The sequence below is a fragment of the Elgaria multicarinata genome, chromosome 1, assembly GCF_023053635.1.
Source record: "Elgaria multicarinata webbii isolate HBS135686 ecotype San Diego chromosome 1, rElgMul1.1.pri, whole genome shotgun sequence".
Lineage (NCBI taxonomy): Eukaryota > Metazoa > Chordata > Lepidosauria > Squamata > Anguidae > Elgaria > Elgaria multicarinata.
In genome coordinates this window covers 114,179,976-114,198,752 of record NC_086171.1, presented here as the reverse complement: position 1 = coordinate 114,198,752, position 18,777 = coordinate 114,179,976, and the positions used below count along the sequence as shown (strand labels likewise).

At 41.3% G+C, this 18,777-nt stretch overlaps 1 protein-coding gene across 3 annotated transcripts in view; it reads left to right on the top strand.

Moving 5' to 3' along the window:
• The window catches only part of KCNT2 (potassium sodium-activated channel subfamily T member 2), a 276,721-nt gene that overhangs the window by 98,497 nt on the left and 159,447 nt on the right, over window positions 1-18,777 (top strand). For all 3 annotated transcript variants that reach the window (XM_063117320.1, XM_063117311.1, XM_063117301.1), the window contains exons 2-3: window positions 328-407; window positions 17,593-17,692. In XM_063117320.1, coding sequence (XP_062973390.1) covers window positions 328-407; window positions 17,593-17,692 — 180 coding nt within the window. The remainder of the gene's footprint in view (window positions 1-327; window positions 408-17,592; window positions 17,693-18,777) is intronic.

Here is an 18,777-nt window from a genome sequence, read left to right as displayed (position 1 = left end):
AGTAATCAGCCATACTCATAAAACCAGATTCAGTGCTGGCTAACACTCCAGGACCCACTAGGCAGCTATATAGAGTTCCAGTGATTACAGGGTAAGATGAATTATCAATTGACCCATTTGAATTTTCATTCACTGGAACATGGTTTCAAGTGACCTCCTGGAAATGTAATCTGCAAAGGTGCTTATTGTTTAAAGTCTGTTCCTTTTAGTCTTTGTTCTAGACAAATGCCAAAAGGATATGTGTACAACTATTGTGTCTTATAACACAACACAGTAGGATTAAAATCTAACTCTTTTCTTTCTTTCCTTTCTTTTTTTGCTTTTCAGAGTACAAGTTGAATTTTACATGCACGAAAATACATTTAAAGAAAGGCTAAAGCTATTTTTCATCAAAAACCAGAGATCAAGTAAGCAATTTGTTTTTTATTAACTATGTGTGTAATAGGAATTCTAAACAATACTACTTTGTGATTGTAAGAAATGGATACGTGTTACGTTCGATTGATACCTGCACACCACTGGAGGATGTAGGGAGCTGAAACTACCTAGCTTTACAAATGACCTATAAGGGCTCTCTACAACGCCTCTTGGCAAATGAAGAGGATTGCTTGCTGCATATGTAACGCTGCTGATATCTTAACTGTGGATAATGGGACAAGATCTGGTTTTGGACTTGAGCACCTTCCCCTCTTTTCTCTGGCACAAATTGCTCTTTTGATTTCCTGCCTTTAGCATTGCAGCTGGGTACAGAAGTGATGTATATGTTTTCTAATCACAGAGATGGGGAGCACTATTTACTAGGCATGTGCTCCGCTCCGATTAGGAGCGGAGAAGCAGTAGTGAATTGGCCTGCTCTGCCTTACCCAGAGGCAGAGTAGAAGCGGACCGCGGACCCCTAGAAGCAAGGCGAAGAGAAGCGGCCATTTTTCGGAGCTCCTCTTTCAGGAAGAGCGCTCCGATCGCCATCTTGAAAACATTTCGCCCATAGGATTGCATTGCGGGAAATAATCGCAGATAACTGGGTTGTTTTTGAAGCTATCATTCTGAAAATTCTTGTGCTCAGAGAGTCGTGGATGGGGGTCATTTTGAGACTACTCTCACCTCTCTGCGTCGTGCGGGTCGCACGCTAGAATTTTTTAAAAAATCGGCGGGAAAAATACCTTTTTCAAAGGGCTGAGGGGCAGAGTCAGCTCCCGGTCATGATCACATGATCCCAAAGTTAGAGGAGGGCATAGGCAAAATGGGTAACTTGGGATTCTGGGAAACTTCTCTTTCTTCATCTGAACGGACTTTTCCCAGTGCTTTTTAACACAGTAGCCCCACCAAATGCACAAACACAACCTGAAATCATATACTAAGCCAATAATAAGAGAGCACTGCTACCCACCCTAACTTTGGGGAACAACTGAAAAGATGTGTTGCAAGGGGATGAGCTCCCCTAGGGCATCTCATTGTGGACGTGCCCCCACTCTCTCCTGTACTGGAAGGCCATCAGAGCCTTCCAAAGAGAGTAACCCGGTGGAACAATGCCTATCATGAGTCGAAGTGAGCGTTCTACTTCTCTCTTAGTGGTGGAGCGATGCCTATTATGAGTTGAAGTGAGTGTTTACTTCTCAAGTTCTTCTCAGAGCTGTTGGTGAAGCAATGGCTTTCTTGAGCTGAACTGGCAGCTGCTTCCCTCTCCCCCGGGCACGTCCCCCTATTACTGGTAAAAGACAGATAGAGCCTTTTTAAAAAAGTTCTTCTTGTTGTTTATTCAGCAACACTGCTGCTTTTAATTCCACCCCTCCTTCGTTTATTTATTTATTTATTTATTTATTCCATTTTATATGCATTACTGGCTTATCCTTGGCTCACTTCCTTATGCCCCCAGAAATGTCTGCTGCCTGCCTGCCTGCCTTCCCTCTCTCCTCTCCTGCCTGCCTTGCAGGAATGTTGTGTGTGTCTGGCTTTGACTCAGGGGAGAAGTCCTTCCTGTGCTCAAGTTCCAAATCCATTTTTCAAGTGTGGAAGAAGATTCATATAGGTTGATCTCTACTTCCCAATTCATGGCCTCTTGGGATTTCCTTTGAAATGGCCCCATTGAGAGGTCTGCAGGTTTAAGCCCTGCCAAAAAACAGGGGATGATGGGACTGCCTTGAGTCTGGGCGTGCGTATGTATCCCTGGATAAGCTTTCATGGTGGCGAGTTTGAGGTTTCTAACATGCAAATTGATGGAGCTATGGAAAGGGGTGTGAATGGGGTGCCCGATTTTCAAAAATTCCCCAAAAATCAGGGGATGATGGGATTGCCTTGAAACTTGGTGTCCGTGTGGACACATGGATAAGCTATCATGGTGGTGAGTTTGAGGTTTCTAACATGCAAATTGATGGAGCTATGGAAAGGGGTCTGAATGGGGTGCCCGATTTTCAAAAATTCCCCAAAAATCAGGGGATGATGGGATTGCCTTGAAACTTGGCGTGTGTGTGTATACGTCCATGAGGTGTCATGGTGCCAAACATGAGGTTTCTAACTTGAACAGAAAAAAAGTTGTATAATTTTTTAGCTTTCAATGCAACCCTGTGGGGGGGGAAACGGAGCTCCGATCCGGATCCGGAGCTCCGAGCGGAGCGGAGCGGAAGTGGGTGGAGCGGGGGCGGGGCGAAGCGGCCCGCTCCGAAAATCGCGGATCTGCAAGTGAAGCGGAGCGGGGGGTCCGTGCACACCCCTACTGTTTACGGTGCTTGTATTCCATCCTCCCTTCTCTTGATTATTCCTTAATATTATTCCATCTGCACCAAATTGCATGCTAACCATAGTTAACTTTAAGCTGGGGGAAGAGCAGGAAAGCCTGGGAGGAGGAGCATGTGAGCCTGAAATGTGTTCTAGACCTCCTAAATATGCAGATCAGGAAATATGTAGGAATATATATCTAAGGATACGACATATACTTAGATACATCTGAACATAGATATTAGATCTACGCATAGATATTATCCATTGTTATTTCCCTTTTAACCAGGATATCTCAGCTAGCTTCAAACCTCAGTTTCAACCTAATTAAAACTTGGAATGTAGCGAAAGTCAACTCCAGTCCATGAGGGCAGCAGATGCCCTGACATCCAGCCTTCATGGGCTCAAGCAGATTTGCCAGGTGCTGGGAGTGACACGTGCCTGAGTGTTCATGAGCCCCCAAGAGCATTCCGATGCAGGTCTGCCCTGGCTTCTGGATTGAGCCCTCCCCCCCCACTAACACTAAGGATACAGATGAAAACAAGATCCCCCTTCCTTTGCACCCATGCCAAGGAGGGAGGGAGGGAGGGAGGGAGGCACTTCCTTGATTCAAGCCATGTGTCTGCCGTATAAAGGAACCCATCCTAATACTGCAATGCACCAGAAAGCAGAAAGCCATGGTAAGAATGTGGTTTGGTGGTTTTTTTGCTTAATGTAGAAACACCCTTAGTTTGTGTATACAGTTTAAAGTCCTGCATTTTTTATGCTTTAAATTTGCAGTGAGATATTTTGACAGTAAATCTTAATCAATGAATTGACATTTAATGAAACACAGAAAGTGATTGTAGACTACAGTTATTACTCCCCCCACTTTTTTTAACGAAAAGATGAGAGAATAAAATTATAATGGCAGCAAATAAAGGTTTTAGCTAATTAGGGGAAATAGATGATTGATGAAACTAACAAATGTCAGAGCCCCCCTTCATAACATTGTTGGTGAAGAACGTTATATGAATTCATATGCTAGTTGATTGGCAAGTTGCACGGGAAAGAGAAAAAGAGAACTCCTTAACTGAAATCCAACTCTTTCTCATCACATTATTATCTATCCAGAATGGGTTCCCTTATCATCCTGTGATAAGCAGAGTAAAGGAAAAACAAACAAATGGAGCTCTGTATGAAGACTTCCATCTCTTTTCGTGTAGATACTACTGAACTTTGATGAAACCATGAACACGTAACATAAAGCAGCTACTGTGTCTGAAATAAGAAGCATTTCATTTTGATGAACAAATGTGTTTTTTCTGGACAGGAATTGCGTTTAAACTTCTTTGGGCTCCTGCAATTTACTTGAACATTATACTTCTCCACTTTCTCTGTTAAACAACCCCCTGCCAGGGCTATGTGGAGCACTAAAAGCAAACAAACAATCAGAGCTAATCATCAGAAAAGATAAAATTGTGCAAATGTGTATAGATGGTTTATTTTTTCTTAATTTGCATATTTTTAATATTTAATTTGCATTTTGATTAATTTCTATTTTGGTTTTCAGATGCCTTTAGCAATATTCTGTTAGAAAGGTGGGATATACGTATTATTAATAGATGAATGAAACAAGAATAAGAAGGCAGTTGCAGCAATAAATAATCTAAGGATGATAATCTACGAAAACATGTTGAAATAAATTAGGCTTTGGTATTTTAAAAGTGAGCAGTGAAGGGTCAGGTACTTCTGCCTAGGCAGGATAGACTAGATTTTGGGTGCTGCTTTTGAAAAGGCCCTGTTTTGGGTTCCCACCTGTTTTTTCTGATAATGGAGAGGCTGAAAAATTTAACAACGATTAATTTGTTAAAAAACATTTAACAAATTTAAAATCATTAAAAAAGCCCCTAAAAACATTTTGCATTTGTTTTGTTTTGCATTTATGCAGTATATACATATCCCTGACTACATCATTACTATCTGAAGAGCACTTCTTTAGTGGTGCAGGATTTTTTTCACATGCTCACTCTTAATATATGACCATGTTGATCTTTAAGAATCCAAGTGCTATAGATAAACAGATCTAGGCACAATGCCACAATGAGAATGAAGTCTTGCTAAGTTCCACCTTGTTAAAGGCTCTATTAATTTAAAATGTGCTGTTTTGAAGAGATTCTGAGTCATCTTTTGGGTATCAAGGCTGTCAATATATCTTAGCCAGTGGAACATTTCTGGAAGTGCAGCCTACAAACTATCCCAGTCTTATGATAGGTAGAGTAGGAAGCTGCCTTTCATGGCTGCCAAGAAGAATGGGAAGCCGTCCATGGTTCCAGATGAATCTTCCTACAGAAAGTCAAATGTGAATGAGTCTGAGTCAGACCAATGGTCCATCCAGCCCAGTGTTGATGATGAGGAATGGCATTGGTTATCTGGGGTGTCAAACATGGGTGTTTTTCCTCCCAGCCCTGTTATCCGCTGTCATTTAACTGGTGTTGCGGAGCATTAGATTTGTGTCCAGTAAATGCAAAGCATCTGATCTACTACTGAGTTACAGTATTTGGTCTTAATGATTTGTATATAATTATTAGAGAGAGAGAGATGTTAAGGACAGTGAAGCTAAAGCTAGCAAGTATTTGTACATGCTTTGAAATATTTGGTGTGTTATTTATTTAATATATTGATTTAATGTATTGATTATAAGTGCTGTATATCAGCCTTCAGGTAAATTCCCAGGGCTGTTTACAAAAAGAATAAAACAATATAAAATGTAAATACAAAAACTATACTAAGCTAAAGGCCACAAACAGTGAGCCAGATTAAAAATGTATCTAAAAAGCTCAGGAAAATTGGGGGCAGGGGGGAAACGGTCTTTGACTAGTGGCAAAAGGGGAAATGTTAGGCAAACCTCTCTGGGGCCCAGAAGTGGACTGAGAGAGCACTTGACATAATGTAATAACGATGCCCAGTTCCAGTTAGTAATTTAGTGGCCACATTCTTCAGCGAAGATTCGATCCTATGGACATTTACCTGGCAGTAAGCACCTTTAAACACAGAGGGATTTACTTCTGAGTAAACATACCTAGGATTGCATTTCACCTGCAATTTCTGAACAGTCTTCAGAGTTAGCACCACATATAGTACATTACAGCAGTCTAACCTAGAAATTAGCAGAGGAGGCCAAGCTATTGCTGTCCAGATACACTTGCAGCTGGCACTCCACTTGGTGAAAGGCATCATACAAGCAATTTTCATTTCCAGTAGTAAAGGTATAGCACCAAGAGGTACCCCCATTCTGGCAAATTCTTCCTTCAGAGGGAGTGTAACCCCATCAAGCACAAGATGAACAACACTTCCTTGAGAAGACAAGCCACCTGTCCATAGCACCTTTATCTTGTCTGGATAGAGCATCAGTTCATTAGCCCTCATTCAGTCCATTGATGCAGCCAGACACTAATTTAGCACTTCACCTGAACTGGATGAAAATGAGAAATAGAACTGGGTGTCATCCACATGTTGATGACTCCTCACTCTAAACCTTAAGATGATCTCATGCAGCAATTTCATGTAGCTGTCAAATAACATGAAGGACAAAATAGAATGCTGGGGGATAGCATGCAATCCAAGGTGGAGCAATAGTCCCCCAGAACTGACTTCAGGAATCAGCCATCCATAGGAATGGAGCTACTTTGACACTGTGCCTCCGCTTCCCACTGTGGCCAGCCAATCCCAAAAGATCATAGTTGATAATGGGAGAATTAATAGGGTCTGAACTGATTCAATTGTTTCATTCGTGTCATGACAAATGTGAGGGATTTTATCCTCAAAGTACTTTGCAAACATGTCACAGCAGGCCTCTGAGTATACCTTCACATTACCAGATGGGGCAGATTTAGCAGGCCCTGAGCCACCTTGAAAAGCTTCTCTGGAAGGCATTGCGAGGACACAATGGCCCTGTTCAGAAGACACCTTAAACCGTGGTGGTTAAGGCTTTTTTGTTAACAAAAAACCCTTAACTACTGTGGTTTAAGGTGTCTTCTGAACAGGGCCAGTAGTGTTGAAAAGCACCTGGCAAATTCAGTCATCATACTTAGATTATACCCATGGAAACCAATGGGGCTTAAGTTAGTCATGACTAACTTAGCATATGGTCCATTGATTCTCATGGCTCTACTCTAAGTATGAGTAGGTTTGAATCCAACCCCCCAAAAAATTCTATTGGAGTTAACCTTTTCTCAACCCATTTCTAATTATGTAAATATGGAGTTCTGGGAGTTTGCTCTCTCCTTATCGCATTATTTATTATTATTATTATTATTATTATTATTATTATTATTATTATTATTTTCCCACCATTTGCCCAATACTTGGCCTCAAGGCAGCCTTAAATTTTTTAAAACATATACATTTTAAAACCTATGAAAAGAAAAGAAATATCTTACCATTACGTCTTATGATTACTTCTTTAGGTTATCACCACTTTCCCCAATCAGAAACCCTACACATGTGTTGGACTTCAATTCCCATAATTTCCAGCCAGCATGGCAATGCAGGCTGAGGATAATGGGAGCTGGAGTCCAATACATCAGGAGGGCACCAGGTTGGGGAAGATTGGGTTACAGGGAGACATTCAGCCAAGAAGCCTCAGTTCTAAATGCAAATCCTCTAATGGCCCAATTCAGAATCAAGCTAAAGAGGAGCTCAACAGCACTGATCTCTACTGTTGGTTTCAAGAATGACAGACCTATGTTGCTCTTAGAAGTGTTCTCCCTAAGCTTAATTGAATGTCACTCTAAGTGACTTGAGTTTCAGTATATACTGTATATTTAAAAAAAAATGGGTTGAAGATTCAAATTTGATTCACAAGGTGTTTATCCATGAAGTCCTGGAAGCCTGGGAACACCTGGAAACAGTCTCTGCATTTGCTCTTTAATTTATGTATCGATTTTATACCGCACACTTCCAGCAGGGAGCTTAAGGCAGTGTATGCATGTTTCCCAAGTGGTCTCATATCCAAACACTTGACACTGACCCAGACCCAGAACCACTTAGCTTCAGCAAGATTTCTGTGTTGTATGCCTTTAGATCATGCCCTTGGGCCTGTTGTTGAAAATGCTTAGTTACACAGCCTGCAGTAATACTTCCTGTTTCTAGCTGGAAAAGAGTGCATTAATATCATATTTATTTTGTTGTCCTACTGCAACTGCCCAAACTTTCTAGTCACATAGATTGTTTTTTTCCGGGGCCAGATGTTCTTGTACTATTTATTTATTTATTACATTTCTATACCGCCCAATAGCCGGAGCTCTCTGGGCGGTTCACAAAAATTAAAACCATTCAAAGTATAAAACAACAGTATAAAACCATAATATAAAATGAGAGGATCAATGGGAGCTATGAGGATTACATAGCTCCCATTGATTTAGGCAGGGTTTTTTGGTTTGTGTGTGTGTCTTGCTTCTCTATTAGCCAAAATCTTAGTTAATGTAATTGCACTCTTTCAATATCAGTATCCTGTGTTTATTAGGCTTTGTTCTAATCTTTTTACCTGATTGAGAATTGAATTTTCATCAGGCTTCATTAAGCGTGAATATTGCTGTCCTCCCATGAGCAAAGTCAATTGTTGAAAGGGAATTCTGTGTGTTATTTTGTGAGCAAGTTTTAGAGAATCCAGAGCTAGAAGAAGGAACCTCATAGGCAGAGGCTAGGAGAGCCACCTAGAACATTAGGTACTCAGCAGCCCTCAGAGCCTTCTTTGGCCACAGAAAAGAATAAAGGTGTATAATGTTACGCCCTGTGATTGGAAGAGAGTCATGTCTGATATAAAAATGATGATGATAATAATAATAATAATAATAATAATAATAATAACAATAATAATAATAATAATAATATATTTATTTATTTCTTACCTACCTCTCCCTCTGGATTGAGGCGGGGAACAACATCAAATACAAAAATACTATAAAATACATAAAACTGATTAAAAACATATAAAACTAATACATTATTAAAATAATAGCCAGGCATCTTAAATATATAAATTTCATGAATCTGACCTTCTGACTTTGCCTAGTTGACAGAATAGTATCTCTGGGTCCAACACAACCCTCTATTTCCAAGTACAGGCAGCAGTGACCCTGTATAGGGAAAACCCCATCTCAGGTTTAGATTTGGGCATGGGTACAAGTGCCCCAAATCTAAGCCCAATAGACTGCATGGTTTCATGACTCTTCTGTTGATTGATAGTCACTGAGTCAAAAGGTTGCAAAATACCTCCTCCTGGACCTCTGTATTTGGTGCTACTCACTTATACTGGACAGCTGTTGAGTTGGCATGGGAGAATACATCATTTAGGCCTGGTTGCCAAAGTCTGTGGTCTAAAACTCCTGGCACCTTAAGGCTTCAGATGGAGTGATGGGCAAATGAGTGATGTTTGAGATTATGAGGATTCTCCGAACGTCATCTCGTGTCTTGCCTCATGCCCGCTTCCCATTCCCATTCGCAATCACTGCTTGCTCTGCGCGGACAGGAAACTTGCACAAAATGAGCAGCAATCGAACTGGAGATTTGTGCAAATCTCCCCAAATTTGCCCAAATTTGCGCCATAGATTCAAGTGGGGCTGATTTAGTCTACTGAGGAAATTTGTGCAAATTAATTTGTGCAAATTTTGAATTTGTGTAAAATTCAAAAATTCACAAACATTCTTCTTTCAGACTCTGTGCTAAGCATTGTAATTAAAAGTGTTATGCCTCTGAGTTGCATACACATTATCTTTTGTCCTTGGTTCGAATTACCTGCCTGGTTGCAGATATATTTTACAACTAGTTTTTGGAGTAAAGGTGGCATTAAAATCTGTTTTTCAGCAAGAGAAACTGTGTGTGATGTGGTGTGTGTGTGTGTGTGTGTGTGTGTGTGTGTGTGCGCGCTAAAGCAAATCTCACACCACCTGCAGACCAGAGAACTCTACAATTCAATTTTCATGGAAGTCTTCAGGCTGTCCCTGAAGGCTTCTTTGGCTCTTTTCTCCAAGGAAATAGAAGCCTTCTCTTAATTAGGCTTGGTAAGTAATTCAAAATCTCTAGGTAACGGATTTGCAATTTTTTAAAAAATTTTTTAGCCCTCCAAAGTTTTAATTGCTAGGAAAGAAGTCTTGCTGAACTCAGTGGGATTTACCCTTGTGTAATCTTGCATAGAATTGGACTATAATAATACTTGAGTTTTCCATAAGGTTAACTTCACAGAGGAAGATTTATTTGGCTAACAGCAATTAGGTTTGCCTGGGATTAAGACAGTGGACAAAAAGAAAGGAAATAAGCTGTGCTTAAAGGTCTGTAAAGTAGGATGCACAAGGAGCTGAAAAACATGTTTAAAAAGAGTAATGCTGTATTCCAGATGACATTTCCCCTACACCCTGTTAACTGGAATTAAAGGGCCACAACTGTTATCCTGTGTTAAGAGTGGCCAGATATACACCAAGCAGGATATAAAACTTTGAAAGCGGTTTGAGAACAGCATATGGAATGTGCCATGGACCCCAACAGTTGTCAATACCATTATAAACTAGGGGTGTGATCCGCTCCGATTAGGAGCGTAGAAGCAGTAGCGGATTGGCCTGCTCCGCCTTACCCAGAGGCGGAGTAGGAGCGGACCGCGGACCCCCTAGAAGCAAGGCGAAGAGAAGCGGCCATTTTTCAGAGCTCCTAGTTCAGGCGGAGCGCTCCGGTCGCCATCTTGAAAACATTTCACCATAGGATTGCATTGCGGCAAATAATCGCGCATAACTACGTTCTTTTTGAAGCTATCGTTCTAGAAATTCTTGTGCTCAGAGAGTCGTGGATGGGGGTCATTTTGAGACCACTCTCACCTCTCTGCGTTGTCTGGGTTGCGTGCTATATTTTTGTGAAAATCGGGTCAACCGCGCGGCTCAAACGGCGTTTTCGGCTTTTCGCCCATAGGATTGCATTGAGGGAAAGACTCGGGCATAACTGGGTTGGTTTTTAAGCTATCGTTCTGAAAATTCTTGTGCACAGAGAGTCGTGGATGCGGGTCATTTTGAGACTACTCTCAACTTTCTGCGTTGTCCGGGTCGCGCGCTAGAAGTTTTTTAAAAATCGGCAGGAAAAATACCTTTTTCAAAGGGCTGAGGGGCAGAGTCAGCTCCCGGTCATGATCACATGATCCCAAAGTTAGAGGAGGGGATAGGCAAAACGGGTAACTTGGGATTCTGGGAAACTCTCTTTCTTCATCTGAACGGGCTTTTCCCAGTGTTTTTTTAAAACAGTAGCCCTACCAAATGCACAAACACAACCTGAAATCATATACTAAGCCAAGAATAAGAGATAGAAACACAGCACTGCTCCCCACCCTAACCTTGGTGAACAACTGAATAGATGTGGTGCAAGGGGATGAGCTCCCCTAGGGCATCTCATCGTGGACGTGCCCCCACTCTCTCCTGCACTGGAAGGCCATTAGAGCCTTCCAAAGAGAGTAAAATGGTGGAGCAATGCCTATCATGAGTCGAAGTGAGCGTTTACTTCTCAGTGGTGGAGCGATGCCTATTATGAGTTGAAGTGAGCGTTTACTTCTCAGTGGTGGAGCAATGCCTGTTATGAGTTGAAGTGAGCGTTTTACTTCTTCTCAGAGCTGTTGGTGGCTGTCTTGAACTGGCAGCTACTTCCCCCTCCCCTGGGCACGTCCCCCTATTGCTGGTAAAAGACAGATATAGCCTTTTTTAAAAAAATCTTCTTGCTGTTTATTGAGCAACACTGCTGCTTTTAATTCCACCCCTCCTTTGTTTATTTATTGATTTATTCCATTTTATATGCATTACTGGCTTATCCTTGGCTCACTTCCTTATGCCCCCAGAAATGCCAGCTGCATGCCTGCCTGCCTTCCCTCCCTCCTCCCCTGCCCACCTCGCAGGGATGTTGTGTGTGGGGTGCCCGATTTTCAAAAATTCGCCAAAAATCAGGGGATGATGGGATTGCTTTGAAACTTGGCGTGCGTGTGTATATCCCCATGAGGTGTCATGGTGCCAAACATGAGGTTTCTAACTTGAACAGAAAAAAAGTTGTATAATTGTTTAGCTTTCAATGCAAGCCTATGGGGGGGGGAAACGGAGCTCCGGATCCGGAGCTCCGGGCGGAGCGGAGCGGAAGTGGGCGGAGCGGGGGCGGGGCGGAGCGGCCCAATCCGGAAAATGGTGGATCTGCAAGTGAAGCGGAGCGGGGGGTCCGTGCACACCCCTATTATAAACTGTTATAAAACATCCTGCCAGTGAGTCAGATAAATCACATTCCTCCAATATAACTTCACATTAGGTAGGTATTTGATTCTACGGTTTACACCCCAAAAATGTCTCAAAGGATTGATCTGAGACTTGGCAGTGAAGGAAAGTTTGGGTTGAGGGTGACACATGCTGATTTTGAGATGGATATAAAAATGTATTTGTTGTGTCGAGACAGGGAGAGGGTCTAAAATGTGCTCTGATTTAAGTGCTACTCAGGTGTGTGCTTGTTGGTGTGTAGGGCTAAATTGGGTAAGGGGGCGTGGGTGCAAACATTGTGACTAATTGTTCTGTTCAATGCAATTAAAGCTATCATGCAACCATTGCATTGCAACTGAAGCAACCATTCTATTAGCATCATGAGACGGGAGGAAATCAGGTTTCCTAACCGACACTCCCCCCCCCCCGCTTCTGTCTTACAATACTTCCTCTTTCTTTACACGGAGAAGAAAGAGGAAGTAAACAATGACCACATGGCCCATTCAGTGGGCATTTTTATCCTGCTGCTTGTCCTGTACACAGCAGGAAATGGCGTCACGTTTCGCTACAGCTGAACAAGTTTGTATCTATTAGGGTCTTGTGGCCCTCCAAATGTTTTGGCTTACAGCTCTCATCATCCCTCACCATTGGCATGGCTGGCTAGAGCCAATGGGAATTGTAGTCCAAAATATCTGGAGGGCCACCACTTGCCCACCCCTGATTGAGGGCATGTGCCCAGCATTTTGGAACTTGAGCGAACATGGAAAACCTTAACACAACATGTTAAACCATAAGATCTTTGTTCATTGTATTTATGCTGATGATTGATGCAGCCTCATATGGAAAAATGGACAATATTGGAGACATTAAATTATCCATTATGAAACATGTTGAAAACACCATGGGAATGTGTTAACTGCACATATTACTAAAACTTACAGTGTCATTAGCGTTCAACAGTTGCCTTTGCCAGATGGTACTATTGTCAAGAGTAGGAAGCATTTGATGAATAATGTAAAGTGAATAAGGAATTACAGAATAATATATAGGAGAAATGGTTAATGGGACTGGTCTGTCAAAGGCAGGATCAGATATATCCCACTAGGAGTTTGCCTTCTCTTTTGTATGGTTTCTTACTGCCACAAATGCAGATATCTGCTGTGCCTGCATGTTGGCATCTGACAGCTTTCCAATCTCAACCCTTTGCGAATGAAACCAGCTTGTCACTCATCTCAGGGATAAGATGAGTTGGAGTCCTGGCTACCAGTTCAAGATTGCTTCTCACTCATAAGCCCCTGGACTTGGAGCCTTGCTTGTTCTATCAGTTACACTCACTCCTCTCCCCTAAGCGGGTAGGCAATATGTACAAAGAGCCCATGCTCACTGGTCATAGGAATACTGGGGAAAATAGCCAGTTCCATGTCAGGTAATCTCTCATCTGATCATAATGCTTAGAAATGCTTCCGTGAAGATCACTGACACTGGCAGGATCTACACTACTGCTTTAAAGCGCTTTATAAGAGTTTTGACAACTGTTGGGGCCCAGGACACCCTCCATATACAGTTGTCAAAACTGTTATAAAGTGCTTTAAAGTGGTTTAAAGCAGTAGTGTAGATCTTGAGACTCTTGATGCCATCACCACTGAATGATGGCATGGTGGTAATCCATGTGTTAAGTGGCAAAACAAAACAAAAAAATGACCCCAAAACCCTCCATGCACTTTTGATATCATCAGCGTCTCAACAAATAGCCTATTCTATGACAGGAGGAGGAGGAGGAAGGGGAGTGGAAGTACTGCACAAAGCATGCTGGGAGATGTAGTCCTCATGTTCATCTTTTGCCTATGATGTCCATAACCAGGCTCCCTTTTTTCCACCCCATCCCCCAAAGCAGAGGGGGATCTTTTAAAGGGGAGGGGGTCCAAATGACAATTTTTTTCAAGCCTTGCTCAGGAAAAGGGGTGGGGTTGTTTTTGCTTGTGAGTGGGAGGAAGTGTGGCTGGTGGGCGGATATCTGAGAGAGAGAGAGAGAGTGGGGAAGGAAGTGTGGGGTTTTGAGTTGATGGATGGATGTGTAAGAATGGAGGGAACGTGTGGATTGATGTGTATGAACGCAGTGTATATGTGGCTTGGAACCTGCCCATGTGTGGCACTAGTCATGCCCACCTGTATTGTGTGGCTCCCTGCACCTTACCCACAAGGAAATGCAGCCATCACAGTGAAAACGTTTTCCCATCCCTCCACAATATGAGCCCAGTCTTTAACTTAGTTTTACTCTGTGTCAACATGCACACATAATCTCACCGATTCTTCAAGGAGCTCAGGAATGGCATAGATAGGATTTTCTTTTTGTTGTCATAATATGCAGATCATGCTGAAAGATAGTGACCATGCCCATTCATTTTCATGAAACCAGGACTGTCCCTTCAAAGTTGAACTTTATCCACTGCTACACCTGCCTAGTTCACTAGTACTGTGGCCTATCAATAAATAATGATCAAGTATAGAGCCAAGTTGAAGATTCTTTGGCGATAGCTTTCGGAGAAAATTTATCAGCATTTTCTTTTACTTACCCTCCCTCCTAAGGAAACAAACGTCACTTTGAAGCATTTTCTTCACTATTTTTTGGGTGGGTGGGTAGGTGGTAGCTTCATTTCTTCTCCCAATATCCCGGAATGATGGTAGGTCTAGGGCACTATGGAGGATGAAAAGTGGTGGACAGGTTGTCAATGCATTTGCTCCTGTTGCTGCTTGCTGTGGTAGCAGTAGCAACAACAGCAAGGCCTTTAGGAAATGTTGAATCGCTGTACGCTTTGCTTAGGTTTTTAAAAAAATGTTCTTCTTTGTTTGTAAAATGGACATCTTATTATTATTATTATTATTATTATTATTATTATTATTGTGATACAGCAACTGGTAATGGTGAGACCCACTATCTAGAAATGGTATAAACTAGGTAATGATATACCAGGTGCTCTGATTAAGTTAAGCTACATCTAGGAATATAACTGTGCTTGATTCAGTGACCAACAGCAATCTTTGTGCTGACCCACAGACGATTATCTAATGGTTAGATTCTAACCTCCATTGAAAACAGATGAGCAAAATTGTCCTTGCAAATTTATTGTTTTGTTTCTTGTGTCGTTGCATAGATATAAAAGGGAATGCCAAATTTCAGCGGAGTGTTACATTTTAAATAAATTATACTGTATATAGCAAATTGCGTGCATTCATCACCAACTTTCAATTATCTGATTTTTAAGTGGTTTATGTGCAGCTTCCACTCCAAATGAATATAGTTCAATATTTTATAGGCTCCCACAAGAATTCTCTGCACAAAAGTATTGAAAATATTCCAGATATCTATCTTGTCTATCTATTTATCTCTATTTAATGGGTTGGTGGCAGCCCTGGCTCAAACTTTCACGTTGCCTAAAGTGGGAGAACACTTGCCTCTGTCTTGTTGAACCCCTTCACCGGCTGTATGGAAAGCTGTGTAGGTGGAGGCAGCAGCTTGTGTGAACTCATCCAGGGAACTCACTAGCTTCTTTCAGCTGGGAGTTCTTGAAGGGGAAATAGACAGTGTATGGCTGTGCTTGGGAGTCCCACTGGCTGCTCTCTCACTACAACAAATGCCATTATTATTATTATTATTATTATTATTAATAATAATAATAATAATAATAATAATAATATTTATTTATATAGTGCCATCAATTTTCATGGTGTTGTACTGAACAAAATAAAACAAAATACAAAACACCCTGCCTGCATTCTCTTTCCCTCCTTATTGTTTACTGCAACTTTATTAGATTGTAAGCCTATGCGGCAGGGTCTTGCTATTTACTGTGTATAATCTGTACAGCACCATGTACATTGATGGTGCTATATAAATAATAATAATAATAATAATAATAATAATAATAATAATAATAATGTTCTAAAATCACAGTAACAAACAAACACGGAGGGGAAAGGCCAACCAGCATGGGGGACAATAAAACAAATAATAAAAACTAGTATCGTCACACTACAGATTATAAGCTTTTGAGAGCATAAATGTTTTCAAATAAGATTTAAAAACTGTGATCAGCCATGGTGGGAGAGTGGCTGACAAGGCCCTATAACCTGCGGGAGGTGGTGGGCCCAGAGGGAATGGCTCAATTTGATGCTCCTACAACCCTACAACTCTACCACCTGATGCAGGTGATTCTCCCTGTTTCATGGACGGGCTGGACCTGATGGTAGGATTTGAATTGCACTTTTTGACCAGAATCCCTGAAGAGGCTTCTGAAATTTATAAAATGTAGCGTAATTGTTAATAAGTGGCCTTGAAACTATTGCAGGCTAATGAGGAGAAGGATAGTTTTTAAAAATATTTTCAGTCTACTTTGCTAAACCTATTTTGGCAACTGTATTCATCAAGCAACAGTGCACCTAGAATGAACGTTTGCCAAAGATATATGATTGCACATTCATCCCTACAATGAAATGATTTTTAATTAGAGCTCAGGCCATAGTTTTGCTCAGGTCACTGGTGAAGACCAAAATTTGAAAAACTTTGGGCCATTTGTACTTTTTAAAGTTTTATATTATTATTATTATTATTATTATTATTATTATTATTATTATTATTATTGTTATGATGATGATGATGATGTAGATTTTAACATTTTGTCATATGTATCCTTTTAGATCAGTATAACATTTTAACATCACCGTTTTTAGGATTCGTAATTATTTTTATTTTACATATCATGACACATATGTTTTGGATACGTTTTTAATATTTGTACTTTTTAACATTAAATCATTTTAATTGTGTACATTTTGTGCCTTAACTTGATTTTTGTCAAGGAGAAATGTTGTTAACCTTATACATTTAACAACAACAACAACAACACACTGTCTGATCTAGAAGTAGGCATCTGGTAAGTGTTCGCTTGGGTTCATAGAATAGTAGAGTTGGAAGGGGCCTATAAGGCCATTGAGTCCAACTCCCTGCACAATGCAGGAATCCACCTTAAGCACCCCTGACAGATGATTGTCCTGCTGCCTCTTGAATGCCTCTAGTGTGGGAGAGCCCATAACCTCCCTAGGTAACTAGTTCCATTGTTGTACTGCTCTAACAGTCAGGAAGTTTTTCCTGATGTCCAGCTGGAATCTGGCTTCCTGTAACTTGAGCCCATTCTCACTTTCTTCCTAGCGCAGTGAGGCACTGTTGTGGGGATGGGGCAGTCCTGCCCAGGAAAAGAACTGTAGAGATGCCTTTCACTGCCTTCTTTGTCTCATACAGGGTGGTTCTTACATGGCTCTTACATGGCCACGATGGGTAGATGTATAGGTGTGGGAAAAGAGTAGAATACAGATGATCTAGGAGTAGTCATCTGCTGATGTCTCCACCTGCCTTTCTCCCTCTCCTGAGCCGTTACCTGGATGGAGCTAGATAGCCCTCAGCTAAGACTGTCTTGCTGAAGCTGTATTGATTAATATTTGAGCATTCTCGATTTTTTTTCTTTCTTTATGGGGCTGAGGGAATGGCTTTTCAGCCAGTTTACAATAAACATGGATTTATAACTTCCAAATAAACTGGGCTTTTGTTTGTTTGTTTCACTTTCTTTTTTCATAACAGGCCTCAGAATACGCTTGTTCAATTTTTCACTCAAGCTGCTCAGTTGTTTGTTGTATATAGTCCGAGTGCTCCTGGATGATCCATCTCAACAACATGGATGGTAATGTTTACTTCTGTTGTTTGTCTCTCTAAATGCTTTTACCAAGATCAGTCTTATATGTAATATTTGATATACAGAGGTTTAGTTTCAGATTTCACTGTATATGGGGTGAGGCAAGGAGACAAAATTCTAAGCAAAGTTTAGTGACTAGCTTAAGGCTATGGATACATTTTATAGATGCAATATATTGTTGTGGTTACTAATTTATATCTCATATTAATTGTTGCAATATACTGCCCCATAGCTGAAGCTCTCTGGGCAGCTCTCAGTGTAGGCAAAAAAGTTAACTTTATTTTTTATTTATTTTTAATGAAAGGGATTGCTTTTTTTCTCTTCTTCTTTTTGTGTAGAATGCAAACTTCAGGGATGGGCAACACATGACCCATATGCCATAGTAATTTGTGCGGACTCCAGCCTGTCCCTGCCACCCCCTGCCACCCCACCCCAGAAATCCCAGCAATTCTGCAGGGAAGCAATGCATGTAGGAAATGCACACCCTTTTCCTCAACAGAATCGGGCTTCCAATTAAGATGTTTGATGGTCTGTAGGGAGCCTGAGTCTACTGGGAAATGAAGTCTGCACTCCCTACACACCTTGTTTCCCAGCAGAACCACTGGGATTATGACGTTATGGCCACTTCTGGAGGGGTGCAGTCCCCACAGGATTCTGTGGAGGCCAGTATGGTGCCCCAACATTTCAAAGTTGACCACCTCTGGTGTACATAGAATTTAGGCCAATATAATTATAACAATAGTCACTAAGTGTGCAATACCAGTGAGTTGTCCGGAGATGTTGATGCTCCTGAGGAATAATCTATCATTCAAGCCTCAATGTGTGGATTTCACAAGCCATCATTTGCCTGGTTCAGACAAAGCTACAAAATACAGTTAGATGAAAACCCAAAATTAGGGGAATCTGTTCACTGTCAGTGCTGGATTGGAAATATATTTTCTGGAACAGGCATATTTCAATCTGTAGTCCCAAGTTTGGCCTTAAGAAAATGGGACTTTCCAAAGTTCAGTGGAACGTTCCAATATGGCTCTAGAAGAGGACAGAAGGGCGATCAGGATCTCCTGGTAAATCTC